Source organism: Hemiscyllium ocellatum, chromosome 1 (genome assembly GCF_020745735.1).
Source record: "Hemiscyllium ocellatum isolate sHemOce1 chromosome 1, sHemOce1.pat.X.cur, whole genome shotgun sequence".
Taxonomy (NCBI): Eukaryota; Metazoa; Chordata; class Chondrichthyes; order Orectolobiformes; family Hemiscylliidae; genus Hemiscyllium; species Hemiscyllium ocellatum.
In genome coordinates, this window is record NC_083401.1 from 121,337,834 (window position 1) to 121,361,927 (window position 24,094).

Here is a 24,094-nt window from a genome sequence, read left to right on the forward strand (position 1 = left end):
TCTTCTAATTTTCTTCTACTGTGAAATAATTATGAAAGTTGCTTGAATCTATTGAATAAATGTCCACACAACTGGTGGTTCAGAACAATGAGAAGCTGTTGTGTTTCTGATTAAACTTTCTTTGGGGTTTCCAATCATGTATTACAATCTCAAATAAAGTATGATTTTTATTCAGTACAACATGCCAAAAGGTATCACTCTAGACCATTTTCCCCCATAATTTTGACCTGATTCTTGAAAGGGTATATTAATGTATTATAGTAATTGTTTTTAACAGGCAATGGTTCTGATTTATTGCCAATTAACTAACACTAATAGATTTATCTCAGTGCACATATTTGCATGCAGGTAGATTAAACCATTCATAGAGATGCATTGTTGCATGTGTGTGTTTGTGTAAAGTATTAAAGATATGGAGTTAGGTCACATTAGAATTGTGTAATACATAGCTTTGTCTTTCAAAATAGCACGCGACTGAGGTACTTCTATCGATCTCCTTCCGTCAAACCGCAAGGCTGCAAATTGAAAGTTTAATAGTTTTATTTATAATAAATTTTATATTTTGATACTTTTTTTAAAACTCACTCATGAGACATGGGTCTCGCTGGTAAGCCAGCATTTATTGCCCATCTCTAGTTGTCCTTGAGAAGGTGGTGGTGAACTGCTACCTTGAACTGCTACTGTCCATCTGCTCATAGCTTGGATCTAAATTAGGAATGCAAGTTAAACGTGAAGAAATGGGGCTGAGAACAGAAATGTCACATTTAATGGACGGGTCAGAAGGCGACATGAATTTTTCTGAGGTTGATTAAGGTGTACTGGGAATTAAAGCTATAAGTTTATCCAGGTCATTGTTTCAGCTGCACTGATGTTAAGTAGGAATTTTTTAAAAAATCTATTTCCCAGCATACATTGAATTAATTGTAATTTAATACTACAGTTCTCAGAAGAATCATGTTGAACATCCTAGAAGACAGTTGTTTGAAAAGAAATTCTCTATTGTCTCGTGGTAATTCCATCAGCAGTCAACAGTGAGATGAATTGGCTAATATAAACTGTTACCAGTCAGATCATAGAAACAGAAGTTTGTTGGCTTCTCTGAGATATAAAACTCTTGTTTTTACTAATCTCAGGTACAGTTCAGTAAATTCTAACAGATTAAGTCCAAGAAAATTTACACAAAGATGCCGGTCACCTATGTTCATCATTGCTCTCAAATATCTATTTTATAAAGGCTAAAAGTTATTTAAAAATAATGCTTTGTTTCCAGAAAGGATGTGATCTAATTTGCCTGAAAATTGAGTACTACTTTAATCTGCGTTGGTATTTGTCAGGCATTTTTCGAGTTTCATCTTTTTTTAATCTTTACTATGCTGCAGAATAACTTGGTTAACAATTTGCACGGATCACATCTTTGTACAAACATACGCAAAAATGGAAGCAGGTCTGGCAAATCATTATAACCTTGAAAATTAATGTAATATTGTAAATTTGTTTAGAATGATCTAGTAACTTAATTTCATGTCCAGTAGTCATGCGTAATGCATGTCAGGTATCATGTTGAGAAACGCTTACTCAATAATTCAGTAGTGTATTTTTGTTCGTTAAATAACTCAACCAATGAACCTATTCTGAGAATTTGTCCAGTTTGACCTTGTTCTTAAATCTAATTATGCATGACAACTTCATATAACTGGCAATAATGTCCCCTTTGTGTGCAAATAACTAATATCTGTGAAAAATGCTATAGTTGTGATATTTGTTTTTTTTTTGCAGGATGTGTCTATCTGTATATGTAAAGATTTTGGCATAGTATCATGTCAAATACAAACTTTCTTTTTACGAATGGGCATGTCTACTTCAAGGAGCTAATATTGAACATTTGAGGTTCCAGTGTAATGTTTTTAGTGATGTATTTAAACAGCTTAGTCGTCATTATTAATTGTAACCTTGCTAGAAGAAATATTGTAATCATGTGTTTTATTTATTTTTGCAGTTTTAAGAAGGAAACTGATGCAGGAGTGGTGTCCAACTCTACTGAGAAAACTGGTTGCATAAATCATGGAACATTAAATGAAATTTTATCTACTTTATGCCCTAATCATCGGAAACTTCTTACTACAATGCTTAAGTGTCTAATCCAAGAGAAAGACACTTCCAATGTGCAATACAGAGATCAAAGAATTGCAGAGTTTAAAAATTCCTCATCTGAGTTCAATGAAAATAAAAGTAGTGAGGGATTATGTAATTGTAACAGATTCAGATGGTGTGAAAATTGCACCTTGCGAACTGTACAGCAAGTTCCTTTTCCATGGGTTTCTTGCTGCTTGAAAAACCTACATTGTTTATCATGCAAAAAAGATACTCATGGCTATCTCACAATAATAAGTAATGGAGTTTGCAAACAGTGTAACAGAAGCAATATCTACAAGATTTGTACTGGGTCTTATAAACATTTGTCTGGATGCACTTATGCTGAAGGAACTACCATTCAAGCTTGCAGTGAGCCTCCAGATGGAGAGACTTGCAACATAGAAACAATAGAGTCTTCAACCCTCCCAAGTAATGTCACGGATTATAGTAAGCCACGAAGCCCATCCCCTCCACCTTTATCACCAGTAAGAACTGATGAGTTTGAAATTGATGAAATGTGCAAAACTGCTTCAGCTTTGGATGCTAACAGTATTGAACTTATTATTACTCACCCACCCTCTCTTTCACCAGAAGAGGAAAATGATTGTGACTCAGCAGTCTCAAGCCAAACTCCAGCGAAGCTAAAATTTGCAGAAACAATCGAGGAAAGAAAGGATGAATTTGTGGCAGCTAGTGAAATTAGTAGATCACCAGACTCTGAGAATGATCTGGAAAAAGGTGGAAATTCTGCTTCGTTTCAGGAGGTAATGGAACGAATAAATGAAAAATTGAAAACAATAGAAGCAACTGATGATGGCCAGATTTTGGCCAATCTTTTCAACAATGACTCTTATCAAGGCAGTAATGGTAGTTTTAAGTTGAGAGAAATTGCCACCACTTTACTACACAAAGCAAAGGTCAGTGATTATAGCCTAATGGAATTACTTAGACAGCATGAGGAAAACAGAATAATTCAAACCCGTTTTCGGAAACGTCAAGAAACATTAATTGCTCTGCATAACTCTCCAGATTCTGCATTATCTCGACGTCAAACAGTGCAAATAAAGAGAGACCTTGCAAATTTTGACCAGCTTTTTTCAAGTAAGAAATCACCTGAAAAATTTGGAAAGCGGCTGGCAAAGAGCAGCATTAGAGATGCAAATTCACTAGCCAGAGAATATTCATCCATTAGTGAAGATTCGCAAAATGCGAACAACATAAATAAACATCCTAGTAGTTTGCCTGATCAGTACAAAACTGAAGTTAAGAACTTATCTGAAAATAGTGTTTTGGGTGAATCGAGAGATGTGGTAGAATGCTTAAATTCATCAGAGAGTTCAGACTTAGATATGTTAAACATTCTTGAGGTAACTGAAATGGATGTCGAGACTCCCAGGGATAGCACTGACAACTCAATGGTTGGACCTGGTTGTACAGATGTGCCTCTGGTCTTACAAAATTCTGAGAAGATAGATTGTAGGTCAAATATTGGCAGGGCCAAACGAAATATTCTGCCTCCAGAAAGGTTTTCTATATACATTACTGAGCCTAGAAAAATGTTTTATGCTGCTTGTTTTTCAGAAAATCCCCAGCGTAAACCTATTAAGACAAAAAAACCTGATCTGGACTGTGCGAGTAACCCTTGTACGATGTCTAACGCTGACAGCCCCATGACGCAAGAGCTACTTAATGGACAGGGCAATATAATTGTGTATGAAGTGACTGAAAGTTTAGAACTATCAACTTCTAGTCAACCTGAACTTCTGAAAGGCATAAATAGCATAAGCAATGAAAATCATGGAAATGAACCTAATTTACCTGAGGTGGTACATCATGCATCACAACAACCAAATGAACTTGTGGATCAATGCAATAATGAAAAGCAAAAGACAACTACTGTGTTGAATGCTGACCCAGTGGAAGCAGTTTGTTCCATGGAATGTAATGGCCCTGCACAATCTGATATTTGTATTAACTTTTGCACTAAGGATAATTCCAAATTTGTGGACAAGCATGGAATTTTGGAGAATGCAGTTAACAATTTACTGTCCAGTTCACCTCAATCTGCAGCCACAAATATACTAGAGTCTAAATCACTTGGCAGTGACTACCTAAGTGTAATTTCTCCATTGCAGCAAAAAGACTCTGCAGAGGAATTTGGCAAGCCTGATAATCTACAGCATGCAACATGTGAATGCTCAGTTCTTGAGAATACTGGTTCTGTGAACAAAACTGGCCATATTTGTCCAAGTAGCTACAGCAGTCCCATAAAACTAATGTTTCTCTCTAAGATAAGCAGTGAAAAAGGAATTAAATATACACTGACATCTGTAGACTCTTCTAAGCTCGATACAACCAGCTGTATTTCAAACCTTGATCTTGAGAATGTTTTCCTTAAGACACCAGAGGAAAGTAATTTGTCAGCTGCTGAAAGTAGTAATACGGCAGAATATTTTCAGAATCCTTGTCCAAAAAATGATGATATAGTGGAATGTTTCCCAAATTCAGCAGCTGAAAGTGGTAATGCAGCAGAATGTTTGCAGAGTTGTTCAGAAAGTTCTTCAGCCTGTGAGGAAGTAAATTGCAATCTTGAAATGGATACCTATAGTTGTAATAGTTCTGCTTTTTATTCAAATAGTTATATAAGAAATGCTGAAGTTGAAATTACCGATCAAGTAATAGAAATGTCAGTGACTTCAAAGGAAATGGATGAATCTATTCTAAAACGTAAACCTGGTCGTCCCAAAAAACTCGGGCCACCTGTGGAAAAACAGATAAAAAGGCCAAAGGGCAGACCACCTAAACCTAAAGTAGAACTGTCAGAACCTGTTGAATGTACAGCTGAAGCTCCAGATAGTGAAAAAGACAGTACAGTACATTTATCTTCCACAGATGATAACCGCAATATTAGAATTACTGTTGTCTATGGAAGATCAAGACGGTTCAAAAGATTTGTGTCTGAGAATGATAAAATTGTAGTTAATGCTACTGAAAGTGATTTAAAACAAACTTATGAGAAACAAATAGAAGAAATGGTGCAGGATCCTGCAGAGGGATTTGACGATAAACCTCCTAGTTCTGCATCATCTTTGATCCAAGGTGAAAATCAGTTTGATTTAGTGAGACCCATTAAAGATAAAACTGTTTCACTTCATACCAGTGGCAATGCTATTTGTCCAAGCAGTAAGTTGACTACTGTTAAAACCTTTAATAGTGGACAGCGAAAGCCTGGGCGCCCTGCAAAAGTGAAAATTTCAGGTATATCAGTAACTGTTGATACAGTATCACCTCAGGAAAGAAAAGTTAGTATTAATTGTGTGTTACCTCCATTGGTCCAAGAGCCTTCACCTTCAAATAAATTATTTGTAGATGCATCAACCAAAGATGGTGAATCATCTGCAAGAATCCAAAATGATTGTGAAACAAGTTCAAAGGAAAGCCTTGGTGACAAGAAAGCAAAATCTGTCCTACCCTTGAGGCAATCTGTGAGACTCAGAAAACCATCTCTACACTTCCTGCATTCCTTTGCAAGCTCCAGTTCGTTTTCTCAAAGTAGTGCTTTGGTACACAAATCTCGGAAACTGCTTTTAAACAAAGCAGGGAATGAACTTGCTAAAATCAGAAATTTGGATGTTACTATGGTATCTGAAAACGCCATCTCAAATGTTACATTAGGGAATAAAAAAGAGGAAACTACAAATGAAGTAGCTGAATTTGGCTGTAGTTCGGAACTATCAGCAGATCCAATTTTTTTACCGAACACTTCACTGAAATGGTGGCACACCTCCACTTCAAAACAAACTTTGCAAGAGGAACTTGACATGCAATTTGAACAGGTAAACCGTGGTTGGCTTCCTGTTGATCCTGCAGAATTGAATGCTTCTGACAAAAGAAAATATCCAATTCAGTTAGAAAGAACAACCAAATCTGTGGTGATTGTGGGTGATAATAAGCATGTTCAAGTTTCTCCAATCCAAATGTTGTTTCAAGAAAATTGTAATATGGATAAAATTTGTACATGGTTTATGCAAACAACAGAAACTCATTCCTTATCTATTGTAAGAAAAGAAAATGCACGTGATCCTATTGAAGTTCTGAATGCTCAAGGAATTTTAACAGCAGGAAGTCAAGTTGATGCTTGTCCAAGTCCTCAGGCAGAGCATTTAAAAAAGCACCTTAAAAAATTTGCACTAGAATCTCCTGTAAGACTAAGAACGCACTTCACTCTGTCAAGCAGAATGTCCAATTTAAAAGTCTGTAAAGCCAGAAGAAAGCTTTTACGACTTTGTAAATCACAATATTCAAGTCACAAAGAATTGTCACACCATCATAGAGTTCAGTATGAACAATGGAAATGTGTAAATGGAAATCCACAATGCCAAAATCTAAAACCAAACTCTACGAAAACAGTCAGCAACAATAGCAAAAAAACTGAGCTTGAAATCAATAGCTTTCCACCTGAAGGAGAGCCAGTATTACTGTCCAGTGGAAAGGAAAACGAAAACAAAGATAAACTTAAACCTAGAAATAGCATCGATGTTGGTTTATCTGACTGTGCCACCATACAGAACATAAATTCAACAAACTGTTCCAAATGCAAACTAACTGAAAAATTTGAATCCATAGCAAAACATTCAGAACAAGAAGAATCTTTTCTGGAAGGAATGCAAACAAACACTTGCCAAAATGTAAACTGGAAACTGGGGAATTTTAAAGAGTGTAGAGTGTTTCTAAGGAAGATAAACTCTCTGGAACACAGCCATTTAAGAAATTACAATGTCTGGCAGCAGTCCAAAAATAGATCATCTGATACTAAAGGCGCAAGTAACCTTCAGAGGTACACTGAAGAAAAAAATGAATCATGCAGTCAACTAAATGTTCATGAAGTTAATGCATTTGAAACGCAAAGCTTAAACTCTACAGGTCCTAATTTATGTGAACTGAAAGGAAAGAGAAAGCACAAAGAAAGGACAAGTAATGAGAATGGATTAGACGGTTCGCCATCTAAAAAAGTTCAGCACTTTTCTAGCAAGTGGTCAAAGCCCTGTCAAGTTGACAGCGATCACTTCCCTTCATTGATTAGCAACAGTAATCTAGTCAATGAAAATAATTCACAAAAGGAAAATGCAGACATCATGAGGAGTAATGCTGGAAAAAGGAAAAGATGCCAAGGTGTGAGCACAACTGCCGCGACAGTGAAGAGGTTGAGACGGTCGTCTGTTAAACAAAGACTACCATATAATCAATTACCATTTCAAATAGGTAAGGTTAATCCATTTTTCAATAATTCAGTGTTGCAGAAAGATTAAAACCTCGGCCATTCTCCCTCTGCTTTTTTGTTATTTATTGAAGTCTGAAGTTATGACTCTGATTCAGTGGAGTAAAATGAAAAGCTAGTTCAATAAAACTATTGTATCTAAAGATGTAATTTTTTTTATCCACTGGCACTTTGCCATTATTCTGTGCACATGCATTTTTCTGTATGGCCAGTGAGGCCAATGAAGCCATGTCTATTTATATTAAATAATCTCAGCAAACATTATTCACTTGTTTGAAATTTCCTGTCAGAGTAGATGGCTAAAGTTGTAAGTTTCTGTATAGTATGGGCTGGAGTGGGTTAGATATGACTTGACTTCTGGATTTTAAAATCCTGTTCAGGATGTGATGAAAATCTTCTGACTTCTAATTCAATAGCAATGAACAGTCTTAAGACAGTTTTTAGTGAACATAGAGCCAAAACTGGCAGTACTTTGTGATATCTCTAAGACCATAGGTTAGCTGTCATGGGAAACACGGAAGCAAAAAAAAATCACCCTGGTCCTATGTAGATATTGCGCACACTTTTTTTTGAATAAGCAAAGTCAATTTTACTCTGCATTTGGCTGTATTAAATTGTAACCTGCCCCTAATATATATCTCAGCACTTATTAAATCTGACCTGGAGGTCGCAACAAGTCCAGCACCGCATCTTAGAAATGTATTGATATGGGAATTGAATGTTATGGAATGATACCTGGATGCTAGGCGTCATGCTGCAAAGTGAGATTCAACAAACTAAGGTTTTATTCAATTAATTAAAAATGTAAGGGCTGATTTGATCAAATTTTTCAAGTTATTATGAGCGACTAGTAGGGTAGATTGAAAGGAACTATTTCTTCCAAGTAGGAGAATCTAGACAGAGGAGTTGAGTTCTAAAAATTAAAGGAAGGCCCTGCAGGAGTGAAATTAGGACATAATACTTTATTCAGTATTAAATTTGTATTTTCCATGAATGGCAATTATTGCTTAATTTTATAATTGAAATTGAGTACAGAAATCTGTCAAAGCCATTAGCAGAGGTAGCTTTAAATCCCAAATGATATTGATTGGTGACCTGCTAGTGCTAAATGGCCTTTTATTGTTTTCTAGTCCCAAGATGAACAGCCCTTGATCAAAACTTATTAAAAGAAATGAAACAATAATGAACTTGTTGGAAAACCAATGGGGGTGGGGGCGCTGGCATTTAGTGTCAATATTCCTCTACAGCATGATAATGTATTTGTGTAACTTCATTGGGGTCTCAAATTGTTAAATTTTAAATGGTTACACTTGGTTAGTTGGTGTGGTTTTATATCTACAGAAAATTATACTGAGACAAGATCATAAAATATAATTTGCAATGCATGAGGCTTTTGTGAGTTGCAGCCAGTGATGAGAGGTTACTGCAGAAATAAGTGCTCGGCTCCCAGCTACTCAGTCATTGAGATACTTTTTTATGTAAAAGAGAGGTCTTAAATCAACTCTCAATTTCATGGAAAAGGTGTCTTGAAATGTATATTTGATGCAATTGACACTTCAAAATTAAGGATTTGTTTTTGCCAACAATCAAACCAATCCAGTCCTCCTCTGTGTAAGTCAGTCCTGCCATCTCAGGACTTAGTCCCTCTGTAGCTAGAGCATCCTTCCCCAGGTAAGGAGACCAAAACTGCACTCTGTGTGGGCACACCAAGGCCTATGAAATTTTCTAGCAAGTCAATCCTCCTGTACTGAAATCCTTCTTGCTACAAAGGCCAATATACCATGTGCCTTCTCTGCCTGCTGCATCTGCGTGCTTACTTTCAGCAACTAATGTACAAGGACACCTGGGTCTCATTGCACATTTCCCTCTCAGTTTATGGTTAATTGGATAATCTGTTGTCTTGTTTTTATTACCATGTGGATAAATATTTGTTCATGTTCTACTTCACCTCCAGTGCACTTACCTACTCACCCAACTTGTCCCAATCGCACTAAAGCATCTCTACATCCTTCTCAACAGTTCACCCTTTCAGTTAGTTTTGTGTCATCTGCAAACCTGGAGGTATTACATTTAGTTCCCTCATCTAAATTGTTAACCTACATCGTGAATAGCTGGGGGCCAAGCACTGTTCTCTGCAGTATCCTCTACTCACTGACTACAACTCAGAAAATAATCCATTTATTCTTATTACCTGTCTGCCAACTAATTCTGTATCCATGTCAGTACATTATCACGATTCCCATATGTTAATCTCTCGTATGGGACCTCATCAAAGACTTCTGAAAGTCTAAGCAAACCATATTCACTCACTCCCCTTTATCAACTTGACATCCTTGAAAATTTGCAGGAGATTGGTCAAGCATGATTTCCCTTTCCATAAATTATTGTCCTGTTCAATACTGTAGCTGTTTTCCATGTGCCCTGCTCATAAATATTTTATAATGGATTCTAGCACTACCCTGCTACCATTGTCAGGCTAATCAGTCTAAGAATTCCAGAATAGTGTTTTTAAACTTCTGAAATAGTGGGCTTACCTGCCAATCCATAGGAACTGTTAGAAAGTCTTTCGCATCTTGAAGGATGACTACCATACATCCACTATTTTGGAGTCCACTTCCTTAAGCTTTCTGAAGTATAGATTATTGGGCCCTAGGGATTTAATTAATTCAATTTACCCAACATTTTTCCTCCTGATACTGATCCAAACTGATTCTTCCCTGTCGCTAGACCCTGCATTCACCAACATTTTTTTATGTCTCAGAATTATAGAATCTCTAAAGTGCAGAAGCAGGCTGTTCAGCCCATCGAAGAGCATCCCATCCAAACCCACCTCTGCTAACCCTATACCCTAATCCTGCATTTCTCATGGCTAATGCACCTAACTTGCACATCCCTTGACACTTCGGCAACGTAGCATGACCAATCCACCTAACCTGCACATCTTTGGACTGTGGGAGGAAACAGGAGCACTGAGGAAACCCACACAGACACTGGGAGAATGTGCAAGCTCCACACAGACAGTTTCTCGAGGATAGAATTAAACCCAAGTCCCTGGCACTATGAGCAGTGTTAACCACTGAGCAACTGTGATGCTATGTTTTATGAAGACCGTACCAATATATGTATTCAATTCATCTGCATCTTTGTTTCCCCATTATATTCCTTTGCCTCTAAGGGACCTACATCCATTTTAACTAATATTTTTCTCTTCACATACTTACAAAATGATTGTAAAATCTTCTATATGTTCCCCAGTAGCTTGTTCTTTACTCTATTTTCCCCTTTTTAATCAATCCCTTTGAAATATGAATTGCTCCCAATCCTCAGATCTCCTATTTTCTTTGGGTCTAATCCTGTCTCTAATATCCCTTGTTAGCTGTAGTTGGGCCACCTTTCCCTTCTATTTTATGCCAAATAGGAATGAACAATTGTTGCAGTTCCTCCATGCACTGTTCAAATGTTTGCCATTGTCCAGCCACTGGTCCCCCCTTTCAATGACTTTCCCAATTTATCATAGCCAGCTTGCACCTCAAACCATTGTAGTTTCCTTTATTTAGATTCAGAAACCTAGTATCAGAATCCATCTTAATGAAGAATTCTATCCTATTATGGTCATTGTTCCCCAAGGGTCCTCTCTCAGATTACCAACTATTCCTTTGACGCTACCCAATCCAAGATAACCGTTGTCTAGTAAGTTCCTCAACATATCGATCCAGAAAATCATCCTATATGCACTATAGGAATTCCTCCTGTGAGAAATTGTTACTGATTTTATTTGCTCAGTATAAATGCAGATTGAAGTTGCCCATTACAGTTGTTAATTTGCTTATATTTCGAAGTTACTGTTTCATGCCTACCCCAACATTACCACAAATGTGGTGTCTATAAGCATCTCTCACTATCATTTTCTACCCCTTGGTGCTTCTAATTTCTCTCCATATAAATTCCACTTCACCAGTGCTAATATGCTTCCTCACTATTGCCTTAATGACATTCTACCACCACAACCCCTCTGTTGTCCTTCCTAAAAAAAAAGTATTAACGTCCTTGATTATTCGGTTTCCATCTCTGGTCTCCCTCACTACATCTGCATATACTCAGCTATATCATATGTGTTTTTATTCATTTGTGCAACTTGATTAATCCACTTTATTGCAAATGCACCAAAGTTAATCTTTTTAACATTCTGAGCCATGTTATTTTGAACCGTGGTCCTGTTTGATTGTTGTCCTTGAATTCTCTGCCCCTCACTTCTTTCCCATTCTCATTGTCTTTTTTGCCCTTGATTCTCTCTCTTCTGTCTGCCCGCTTAGTTTTCCAACCCTCTGCTATTTTCGTTTTTTTTAAATGAAGGTAGTAGAGAATATGGAAAGCAAAATTACTGGGACAATTAGGGGCAGGCCACTTACGATCGTTCAAAAGTCACCCAAAAGCTGGATAGACTTTGGAGTATCAGAAGTTGTTACTCGCCGCAGTATCCCTAGTCTCTGACCTGATCTTGTAGCCACTGTGTTTGTGGTGAGTCCAGTTGAGTTTCTGGTCAATAGTAACCCCAAGGATGTTGACAGTCTGGGTTTAATGGTGGTAAAACTGTTGAATATCAAGGGGTAGTGATTAGAGTATCTCTTACTGATGGTCATTGTCTGGCATTTGTGGCACAAATGTTACTTGCCAGTTGTCAGCCCAAGCCTGGCTATTGTTCAGATCTTGTTGCATTTGAGCACGGACTGCTTCAGTATCTGAGCAGTCGCGAATGATGCTGAACACTGCAGTCATCAGTGAACATCCCCACCTCTAACCTTAAGACAGAGGGAAGGTCATTGACAAAGCAGCTGAAGATTGTTGGGCCTAGGACACTACCCCAAGGGACTCCTGTGGAGAGGTCCTGGAGCGGAGATGACTGACCTTCCGCAACCATCTTTCTTTATGCTGAGATGGATCATCCACTCAGCATTTCTGACTAAAGATTGTTGCAAATGCATCAGTCTTATCTTTTGCACTGATGTGCTGGGCTCCTCCATTTTTGAGGATGGAGATATTTGTGGAGCTGCCTCCTCTCATGAGCTGTTTAATTGTCCTCTACCATTCACGACTGGATGTGGAAAGACCATTGAACTTAGATCTGATCGGTTGGTTGTGCTATTGCTTAGCTCTGTCTATCACTTGCTGTTTATGCCATTTGGCACACAAGTCTTCCTGTTTGGTAGCTTTACTAGGTTGACACCTCATTTTTAGGGGATGCCTGATGCTGCTTGTGGCTTGCCCTCCTGCACTCTCCATTGAACCAAGGTTGATCCCCTGGCTTGATGGTAATGGTTGAATGGGGGATATGCCAGGCCATGAGGTTACAGATTGTGCTGGAGTACATTTCTGCTTTTGATGGCCCACAGCACTTCATGGATATCTTGAGCTGCTTCATTGGTTCGAGGTCTGTCCATTTAGCACTGTGAAGGTGCCATACAACACAATAGAGGTTATTCTAAATGTGATGGTGGGACTTTGTCTCCATAAGGACAGATGCTTCTTCAGCCAGCAGATCAGTAAGGATGAGGTCAAGTATGTTTTTTCCTCTTGGTTCCTTCATCACCTGCCGCAGACCCAGTTTAGCAGTTAGGACCTGACCAGCTTGATAGTAATGCTGCTCCCAAGCCACTCTTGGTAGTGGACATTGAAATCCCCCACACAGAGTACATTTTGTACCCTTGCCACACTCGGTGCTTCCTCCAAGTGTTGCTCAACATGGAGGAGTACTGATTCATCCGAAGGAGCATGGTACATGGTAACCATTAAGAGGTTTTCTTGCCCATGTTTAACCTGAAGCTGTGAGACTTCATGGGGACAGAGTCGATATCAAAGACCTCGAGGGCTACTCCCTCCTGACTGTATATCACTGTTGCCACCTCTGCTGGGTCTGTCCTGCCAGTGGTTCAGGACATATCCAGGCATATTTGGTGGTGTCTGGGGCATTATCTGTAAGGTATGATTCTGTAAGAATGACTGTCAGGCTGTTGCTTGACTAGTCTGTAAGAGAGCTCTCCCAATTTCGGCACTAACCCCCAGATATTGGTAAAGAGGACTTTGCATGGTTGACAGGGTTGTTTGTGCCATTGTCTTTTCCCGTTCCAAGGTCGATGCCAGGTACTCTGTCTGGTTTCATTTCTTTGTGACTTTTTAGTGATTTGATACAGCTGAGTGGCTTGCTAGGCTATTTCAGAGGTCTGTTGAGAGTCAACTATATTGCTGTAGCTCTGGAGTCGCATGTAGGCCAGACCAGGTAAGGATGGCAGATTTCTTTCCCCGAAGGCCAGAAGTGAACCAGATGGGTTTTTCCAACAATGACAATGGTTTCATGGTCATCAGTTGACCTTTGAATTCCAGATTTTTTAAATATATTGAATTCAAATTTCAACATCTGCCGTGGCAAGATTTGAACACAGGCCCCCAGAACATTATTCTGGGTTTCTGGATTAATAGGCGAGTGATAATACTACCAGGCCATCACCTCCCCTGTGTTCATAGGATGCCAAATGATATTTTATTGAATGAACTGCTACCGTGCAGTGTTCTGCTTTGTAATCATTATCTTCTAAGAGCTGCAACTGCCTCTCAATTTCCCTCCGGATATAAGACAAAAGAGAAGTGGAAAGCTCTTGTGGTGCTGCATCCTGGATTTCATTGTCTTCATCTCCAGCTTCCACTCCACCCCTGTCAGCAACAGTCTTCACAGTGGTACTCTAGCAGCTCTCCAATATCCTCCCTTTCCACTTCTTCAAAGCCAACTTGCTTTGAAAGGGCAATGCTTTGCTGTTTGATTTTTGGGAGCTCCTCTGACCATTCACTTCTTTTAAAATCTTGAAAAAAAATCCAGGAGAAGCTGTCTCCAAGCTGCATGCTAGCAGTCCTTACTGGCTTCACTCCAAGTCTCCACAATGTCAGTTATATCCTTAATGTTAAAGCTCATCCAAAATTGAAGAACACTGACCATATTATCCCCGTCAGCTGCAATAAGCCTCTTGAATGTGCACCTTAAATAATAAACTTTAAAAGCTGATATTGCACCCTGGTCCAATGTTTGGAGGTTGTGTTTGGAGATAGAAATAGCACTTTGATGTTTTCAGAAAGTTCACCAGTAGTGGCAGGATGGTTTGGCACATTATCCAGGATGAGGAGAGCCTTGAAATCCAATTTTTTTTTTTGCTTGCAGTACTGTCTAAAACCATCTTCAAAAACATCAACAGTATGGTCAGAAAAAATTTGCCTCCTCATCCAACCTTTTTTTACTTGACCTGAAGTAGACGCCTAGAGTAGACTTAAGGTATCCCTTCGAGACTCTCCAATTGGTACGCCACCACAGGCTTAAGCTTCAATTCTCGACTGACATTGGCACCACCAGCACAGTCATATGATCCTTTGCCACCTTGAAATCTGGAGGATGTGCTTCATTGTCAGAAATGTAGGTTCTTGCTGGCATTTGCTTCCAGTATCAACCTGTCTCATCCAGATTGAAGATTTGATCTAAGGTGTAGCCACCTTCAACAGTTTTGTTTTAACTATGGGTCGAAATGCCAGCACATGCACCTTGTCTGCACAGGCAGGTTGACCAATTAACTTTACATATGGGATGCATCACAGTTCTTAAAACCAGCAAACCACACGTATCTGCACGATTTCGAGTGTTTTTCTTTAGATCTTCATAAAAGGGTAAGGCTTTCTCTTTTATGATAAGAAAGGTTGACCCAGATCACTTTTGTTTGATTTTCTATCCAGACACTTAAAAACCTAAACCATAAGACATGCGTGGAAGTAAGGCCATTCAGCCCATCGAGTCCACTCCGCCATTCAATCATGGCTGATGGGCATTTCAACTCCACTTACCAGCATTCTCCCCATAGCCCTTAATTCCTCATGACATCAAGAATCTATCAATCTCTGCGTTGAAGACGTTCAGCGTCCCGGCCTCCACTGCATTCTGCGGCAATGAATTCCACAGGCCCACCACTCTCTGGCTGAAGAAATGTCTCCGCATTTCTGTTCTGAATTGACCCCCTCTAATTCTAAAGGCTGTGTCCACAGGTCCTACTCTCCTCGCCTAACGGAAACAATTTCCTGGCGTCCACCCTTTCCAAGCCATGTATTATCTTGTAAGTTTCTATTAAGTCTCCCCTTAATCTTCTAAACTCCAATGAATACAATCCCAGGATGCTCATCCGTTCCTTGTATGTTAGACCAACCATTCCAGGGATCATCCGTGTGAATCTCCGCTGGACAAGTTCCAATGCCAGTATGTCCTTCCTGAGGTGTGGGGACCAAAACTGGACACACTACTCCAAATGGGACCTAACCAGAGCTTTATAAAGTCTCAGTAGCACAATGGTGCTTTTATATTCCAACCCTCTTGAGATAAGTGACAACATTGCATTCGCTTTCTTAATCACGGACTCAACCTGCATGTTTACTTTCAGAGAATCCTTGACTAGCACTCCCAGATCCCTTTGTACTTTGGCTTTATGAATTTTCTCACCGTTTAGAAAGTAGTCTATGCTTTCATTCTTTTTTCCAAAGTGCAAGACCTCGCATTTGCTCACGTTGAATTCCACCAGCCATTTCCTGGACCACTCTCCCAAACTGTCTAGAACCTTCTGCAGCCTCCCCACTTCCTCAGTACTACCTGCCTGTCCACCGAACTTCGTATCATCGACAAACTTCACTAGACTGCCCCCAGTCCCTTCATCCAGATCATTGATATATAATGTGAACAGCTGCGGCCCCAACACTGAACCCTGCGGGGCACCGCTTGTCACCGGCTGCCATTCCAAAAAAGAACCTTTTATCCCAACTCTCTGCCTTCTGTCAGACAGCCAATCCTCAATCCATACCAGTAGCTCACCTCGAACACCATGGGCCCTCACCTTGCTCAGCAGTCTCCTGTGTGGCACCTTATCAAAGGCCTTTTGGAAGTCTAGATAGACCACATCCACTGGGTTTCCCTGGTCTAACCTACTTGTCACCACTTCAAAGAATTCCAACAGGTTTGTCAGACATGACCTCCTCTTACTAAATCCATGTTGACTTGTTCTAATCAGACTCTGCTCTTCCAAGAATTTAGAAACCTCGTCCTTAATGATGGATTCTAGAATTTTACAAGCAACCGAGTCTTTTGTCTTGATCCTTTCTTGAACAAGGAGGTTACAACAGCGATCTTTCAATCATGGAACTTTTCCTGACTCCAGTGACTTTTGAAAGATCTCAACCAATGCCTCTGCTATTTCCTCAGTCACCTCTCTCAGAACTCTAGGGTGTATCCCATTGGGGCCAGGAGATTTATCAATTTTTAGACCTTTTTAGCTTTTCTAGCACTTTCTTTTTTGTAATGGCAACCATACTCAACTCAGCCCCCTGACTCCCTTTAATTGTTGGGATATTACTCATGTCTTCCACTGTGAAGACTGACGCAAAGTACCTCTCCATCTCCAAGTTCCTTTGGTCATGATCTCTCAAATTTGCTGGCACTCAGATTTGTTCCAGCAATGCAGCTTGTTTTAATCTTTTCAGCGTTGCCTCAAATGGTGCATAAGGAAGACCCCTCATTCCTGTTAAGCAAGCTATATCGCATGTTCTCCTTATGCTCAAAGCACGCTTCTCTTTCAGTATTATAACCTTTCTTTTGCATTCACCACTCTCAATTTTATCACCAGGACACTTGCTAACATTCTTGTCACTGTGCCCCTCCATTTTTGCAAAAAAAGATAATCAAGGAATAGATTGTGTGATATAAAGGTTCAAAAACAAATTAGAGAGGCAAATGGTATGTATAAGTGTAATGTAGTCAGCCAGGATTTATGAAAAAATGTTCTTGTCTCAAGGGAAGAGCAGTGAACAATCATTGAGCAACTTGATCTCAAAAAGCAAGCTAAATGTATAGTACTGTACCTCTCTCATGCTCTAATGGCAACTGACATCGGCATGTGCAGAACGAAGCATGAGAAACGATCACCGTTGGAAGCTCACTATTGCGATTAGAGGCATTCTCGAATACCGTTCCCTAATTCTTCAACAACATCATAACCAAATCGCGCTGCTGAAACGTACTTTATATGAGAACTGCGTATACTAGTTGTATCAATGTAAGCACAAAATCAAATAAGAGTTTAAATTAACCTTTTTTACCTCAGGAGTTTTAATGTGAATCCATCGTAGGGAGTGATTGATGTGAATAAGGAGCAACTAGTATTTCGACTCTGCCTCACAGCCTGTTTTCCTTACTATCTTTACATTGTTAACAAACTTTGGCTGCAATATACTTGGTTGCTTTATTCAAGTTATAAATTTAGATTGTATTTAGTTGGAGTTCCAGGACTAATCCATATTTCACACCACTGCTTATGGTTTGTGAGCCTGAAAATTCCACAAACTAGTAGACTTCCTGGAGAGAGCTGCTTGTCTCTGACTTTAAAAGTAAGACTTTTCTTAAACTGTGTCCTAGTTTTAGTGTCCCTCACATGAGCAAACATTGTGCAGACGTCCAAAAGTCCCCTCAAAATTTTGTTTCAATAAGGTCATCTCTCATTCTTAACTCCAATGAATAAAGGCTCAACAAGGAATGAGTCCAGTGAATCTGAATATTTTTCTGTGAATTAGCCAATCCTCAGTTTATGCTCACATTATCCCCCAATGCCATGGGTTCTATCCTTGAGCAGTAAGCTTTTAAATGACACCTTACCAAATGCCTTTTGGAAATCCAAAGACATAACCTACTAATTTTCCCTTATTCATCCTGCTGACATCCTGAAATTTGTCAAATCTGCTTTCCTTTTCATAAAACTAGGCAGAGTCATTATGGTTTGATGTATTTCTCAGTGTTCTGCTACTAGTTCCTTAAATATTGGATTCCACCATTTTCCCAGTGTTAGATTTAAACTAACTGGCCTATACTTCCATGTTTTCTGTCCCCGCATTCTGTGATAGATTAGATTAAATTAGATTCCCTACAGTGTGGAAACAGGCTCTTCGGCCCAACAAGTCCACACCGACCCTCCAAAGAGTAACCCCCCCCCCCCCCTTCTGCCTAATGCTCCTAACAACTATGGACAATTTAGTGTGACCAGTTCACCTGACCTGCACGTCTTTGGAAGTGGTGTTACATTTTCAATTTGCCAGTCCGTTGGAACCTTTCCATATTTTAGGGAATTCTGGAAGATTGCAAAAGATGTAGCAACTTATATTAAGACCATGGGAAGCAGACCATCATGTCCAGGTGTCTTTTCAACCTTTATTCCTATTAGCTTTTCCTTATACTGGGGCACAGAAATTAACGTTTTAAGTAGTACAAGTATTTTAATTGGCTATAATAACAGAGCTGGATTCTGCATACACAAGTCCTTAAAGGCAGCAGGCAGAACAATTTGTGAAGACTCTGAAAACAGATATGTGATTCTTAACTTTATAAATAGGTACCTATCAGGTCCTTATGCTTAGACCAGCTTAACAATGATGGTGTTTAATGGTTGATATCCATTAAGGTGACAAACATACATCCTCTCTGTAGTTTAATTGGAAACTAATTGAGAGTGTATAACAAAAGAAATCAATTGTCAGGTTCATTAAACAGTATCACTAAGCGAGTTAACAAATCAAGCATTTGAAAACTTTTTTTAAAGAAAGTAATTTGTTGTCAGAGAAAATCTAATTCTTTGCGTTTTGTCACATCTTTTTGGTTTTCTAGTCAGATTAAGCAAATGGATAATTATTTGTACTGAGTTGCTGAGTATGGTGAAATCATGGTACAATTTATTATTTAAAAATCCTTATTTCCCATCTGAGGTTCTTGATTAACCATGTTAATGTCAACCCTGTTTAAAGAATAAAATTCTCTTTGTTAGGCTTGAAATGTTAAATAGCATAGGAAGATTTATGTGCAGATATATTGAAAGTTAATTTTTTTCAATTTTTTCATATAGGAAACTCAAGTTGATGCAGGATTAGACCGTAACAATGGATCACAATAAAACAATGCATCAGTTTCTACCAAGACTTGGCACATCTTATAAATTGAGAATTTTAAGAAGGCTTTCTTATCTCACTCAGCATCACATTAGTGCCTTAATATTCAGCCTATTGATTCAGGTTGAATGTATGTAGCAATAACATTTGTATTTGCTGCTTTGTAGCCAAAACCTGAAGCTGTGTGAACAATGTTGTAGATATCAGAGGTTGCACTAATACATTTTTAGAGAAAAAATTCTTACTCTTATTTTGTTTTGTAAGAATCTGTTAAATCTACAATTTAACATTCCTCTTAGGTTGCTACTAGATCTCGATGTACTTTACAACAAAAGCATTAATTGTCTAAGTATTCATCTTTTTTTTTTAAGAGCTTCTCTGTTTGAAGTTTATTTGCACCAAGCACAGCACATTTGAAGGTTACAATGCAGTAAGGGTTTATATGATGTTTTTGGAAGAGAAATGGAGCATGACGTATTTTCATTGTCCATGCTTTTGAAAACCAAGGCACTTCAGTTATTGTACTCACTTTATACTTTATTCACTTTCGATGTATATTACATTGTAATTTTTTTGTATCCTTAGTATGATTTGGTGAACTTTCAAAATTTTAAACCGTTTAAATTGTGCTTTCATGGAAACAGCTATTGAAACAGGAGTAAAAACTACCTCAAACATTTAAGCGATGGTCAAGTCTAAACATTTTTGGGAATGGAGGTGTCCATTCATATAATAAGTGTAGACTTTGGTTGCAAGTTGTCAGTAATTATTTGGTCATGGACCTGAGAAACTGGCAATTATAGTATCGTGATCCAAATACAACGTACAGCATATTTTTCCAAGCACACTTCCTCAGTGACATTTAACTCAGGGAAAATAAAACTTGTGTTTTTGCTTCCAGATTACCAAGTCTGGATAGAAGTGCCCTGTGCTAATGTGTTACTATTTTGAATGTGATTACTTGGAGTGCAGCATGTGTCTAGTAGAATTTCTATTTTTACAGCCATGTGCATCTTGCTTATTTGCTGCCCTGTCAACTAATTATGTTTTGAAATCCTAAATTGTTGTACAACATTATCTTAACTATAATGCATTTTTTGGGTTGTAAAATGAAAAAAAAACTTGTTGCATTATCTTTTTTTCTGTTCACAACTTTCTATAATCTTGTATCTTTGTGAAATTAAATTATAGGTTTCTTGATCTAATTTCTGAAAAGATAAAGGAGCAGAATCAGCCATTCTATCTGCCATTTAATATGATCATAGCTGACTATCTCAATGTGATTCAACAATCTCCCCATACCCCTCCTTGTCAAATATCTAGAAATCTACCTACTTCTTTCTTAAATATATTCAGTGACTTAGCCTCAATAGGCTAATGGAGAATTCCACAGGTTCAGCAGTTTGAGTAAACAAATTTCTCCTCTTCAGTTTTAAATGGTCTATCCCATATCCTGAGGTTGTGACCCCTTGTTCTATATCCCACCATCAAAGAAAAAGGGCAAACATTACTGTATTCAGCTTGTGCAGCCCTGACAGAATTTTATTTATTTCAATGGGTCCCATCATATTCTTCTGAATTCCTTCGAATATGAATCTAGTTAACTCAATCTCTCCTCCATCAACTAACCTGCCACCCAGGAATCAGTCTGAACCTTTGCACTCCCTCTTTGGCAAGTATATTTACTGTGATATATTTATGCACTCATATATTCTATATGCTTCATTTTTGTGAGCTACTGTACACTTCTATGACAGAGAATAAATCCTTTTTTAAAAAAGGCCAGCTGTATTGTACACCAAACAAAACTATCCAGAGTACAGTTGTTTAGGTCTATCCCGACGACCCAAGTAGTTTGCCTCCTTCCACAATGTGAAACCAATTCTACACTTTTAGTTAAGACTTTAAGTATTTCTTTTTGTAATTCTTAATCGTGTATATAAAATTTCCATTCTCTCTCACTGCCCTCTTGGAGATCTCCAGCTTCCATGTGATATCAAATAAATCACTAACAGGAAGATATAATTTTGGCAAGTTAAATCCTCCATTCTTACAATTGCACTTACAATTTCCTCTACACTTACGTAAATGCCATGCCCATCCCAGATAAAAACGAATGGGGCTCATAAATGTTTTTATTTAGACTTGGAGCTATCTTCATTGTGGTTTCAGATCCTGAAAGCTACTCACAACGCGCACACTATTTCATTTGTGCTTTATATAGAAGCCATAATAAATTTGTCTATCCAATGCAACAAATGATCTGACACCCAATCTGAAAAATGTTAGTGTTTAATATATCCAAATATTTTGGTCAAATATCAAAAAATCTGCTAGTCACCCGCTTTGCTTTAAATGCAGTTTGTCATGTATTTGTTTAATTGCTTGATTTTGTAAAATTCTGAATGCTTTTCTGAATTGTCACTTTCTACAGGTCATTTTGATTTCTTATTCAGTTAATGTTCCCAGAAAACTGGATATTCCACTTGCACACTCTTTTATTGATTATGAACATTCAGAATGCAAGAGTGTTTGATGACGAGCTTAACTGGTTAAGCTTCCCAAATTCAACTCCCATTAATATTTAATCAATCTTTTTCTCCTACAAATTTCACTAGCATGAATATCCTTAATGCCGTCAATATTTTTCTTTTTAAGAGGTCTTCTGAGAGATCTTATCCTCATTCCTCTTGATCATCTCTCCTTTTGAGGATATTGAAACCCCTGTAAGGATACAGTTCACGTTCTCTCAAGTGCCTTGTCTGTTTAAGTTTTGATTGAATGGTAAAGCATGATCACGATCAAGATGTGGGTTGTGCAAAGCAATATGAATCTATTCCTTAACATCAAAGTCACTGAAGATAATCAGATGATATTTACCCCTTCTCCCAAATCCCAGGATGATTTAGGTCAGTTGTAATAGTATTTAAACACACATGAAAATTGGATTATTCTGACCTGTGTTACGATTATTGAGTTTAGTGGCATACTCATGACTGTAGGTCCTTTGTATTTGTGACCAATCAACCATCCAATTGGTCTGTAAATCCAAAATGAATGGTATCTTACAGGTCAATTAATTAATGATGAACCTGCTTGTGTCAATAGGGACACTTGGTTTCTGAAAATATGGGATATATGAAATCATTTTATTACTTCCTAACAAGTTGTTGATATCCTCCGTACTTGTATATATGAGGATAAGAGCAGGAAGGCCATTTGGTCCTTCAAGTTAGCGCTGCAACTTAATATAATCATGGCTGATCTTTTTGTCACTGTCCTTTGTTCCTGCTTTCTCCCCTTACCCTTTGATCCTTTTGGACTCGAGAATCACTTCTAACCCTTTGAAAACATTCAACATTTTGGCCTCAGCCGCTTTGTGTCTGATAAGTCTATAGGCTTACCATTCTAGATAAAGAAACTTCTCATCTCAGTCTGAAATGGTCCCTAGATTATGACCTTTGGTTTTGGACTCTCTGATCGTTGGGAAGATCTTTGCTGTGTTTATCCTGTCCAGACCTGTTAGCATTTCATTGGTTTTCATGAGATGGTCCCTCATTCTTCTAAACTGCAGTAAATCTAGTCCTAATTGATTCAGTCTCTCCATACATCAATCCTGCCATCCCGGGAATCAAGCCTAATAAGGCCATAAAATGTAGGAGCAGATATAGGCCATTAAGCTCACTGGGTCTGCTGTGCTATTCAGTCATGAATGTGTTTTTCAGCCCATTCCATTGCCTTCTCCCTGTAGCCCTGATACCCCTTACTAATGAAGAATCCATCCATCTCTGCCTTAAAGGCACTCTATGTTTTGGCCACTACAGCCTTCTTTGGTAATGATTCCACAGATTCACCACCCTCATGAAATTCATCCTCATCTCCATTTCCTTTTAAAAGCTATTTCCCATAATTACTTGTAGGACCAAGTTTCACTTTCTAACTATTGAGTAAAGAAATGTTGTCTTATTACTCCATATAACAGTTACAGTTTTGTAATTTTACCTTAGCTTTGGATTCTCCCACAATTAGAAATATTCCCTCCAGTCTACCTTGTCTAATCCAGTCAAAATTTTAAAGCTGTCTGCCAGATCACCTCAGTATTTTCTAAAGCCCTGACCTGTTCAATTTTTCTCCAGGGCTGCCATTGCATTCTGGTGCCAACCTTATCATTCGTTTTTGCACTTTCTCTGGCACTCTGGTCAAATGGAGATCAGAATTCTGCATAGTACTTCAAGAAAGGCCTTACTTGGGTTCTATACACATTTTAGCATATTTAAATTAAAATTCAAAACATCTGAAGCCAGAAGTGCTAGAGTAATCTTTTCCTCTTAGTTCACCCATGTTGCTTTTAAGAATTCATTCATCAACACCCCTAGATTCCTTCATTGTTCAACCCCATGCACTTCAACGTGTGGTTGTTAATTCTACTTTTACCAGTGTGCATCTTGTATTTATCATTGTTAATGTTCATTTGCCACTTAACTGTCCATTCATAAATCTTCTGATGTCTTGGATTATATATGGGGAAAAAAAAGTAATACCTGTTTGATATAATCTTAGTTTTAATATTTTAATGCCAATGTATTAATGTAAAATGTGAATTACAGTGGCTGCAGCACTGGTCTTTGGAATACTGCTTTCTACATAGCTCCAATATAATTATTTTATAACCCTGCCCTTTTT

The 24,094-nt window shown here is 38.2% G+C and overlaps 1 protein-coding gene across 5 annotated transcripts in view; it reads left to right on the forward strand.

The window, feature by feature from the left end:
• Positions 1-19,565, forward strand: part of lcorl (ligand dependent nuclear receptor corepressor-like) — a 116,073-nt gene extending 96,508 nt beyond the window's left edge. For 4 of the 5 annotated variants that reach the window (XM_060825303.1, XM_060825310.1, XM_060825320.1 and 1 more), the window contains one exon: positions 1,997-7,482. In XM_060825303.1, the coding sequence (XP_060681286.1) occupies positions 1,997-7,442 (5,446 nt within the window). In that variant the 3' untranslated portion in view covers positions 7,443-7,482. Of the gene's footprint in view, positions 1-1,996; positions 7,483-19,368 lie in introns of those variants that run through there. The other variant, XM_060825313.1, reaches the window with a different exon arrangement.
• Positions 19,566-24,094: the final 4,529 nt, after the last annotated feature.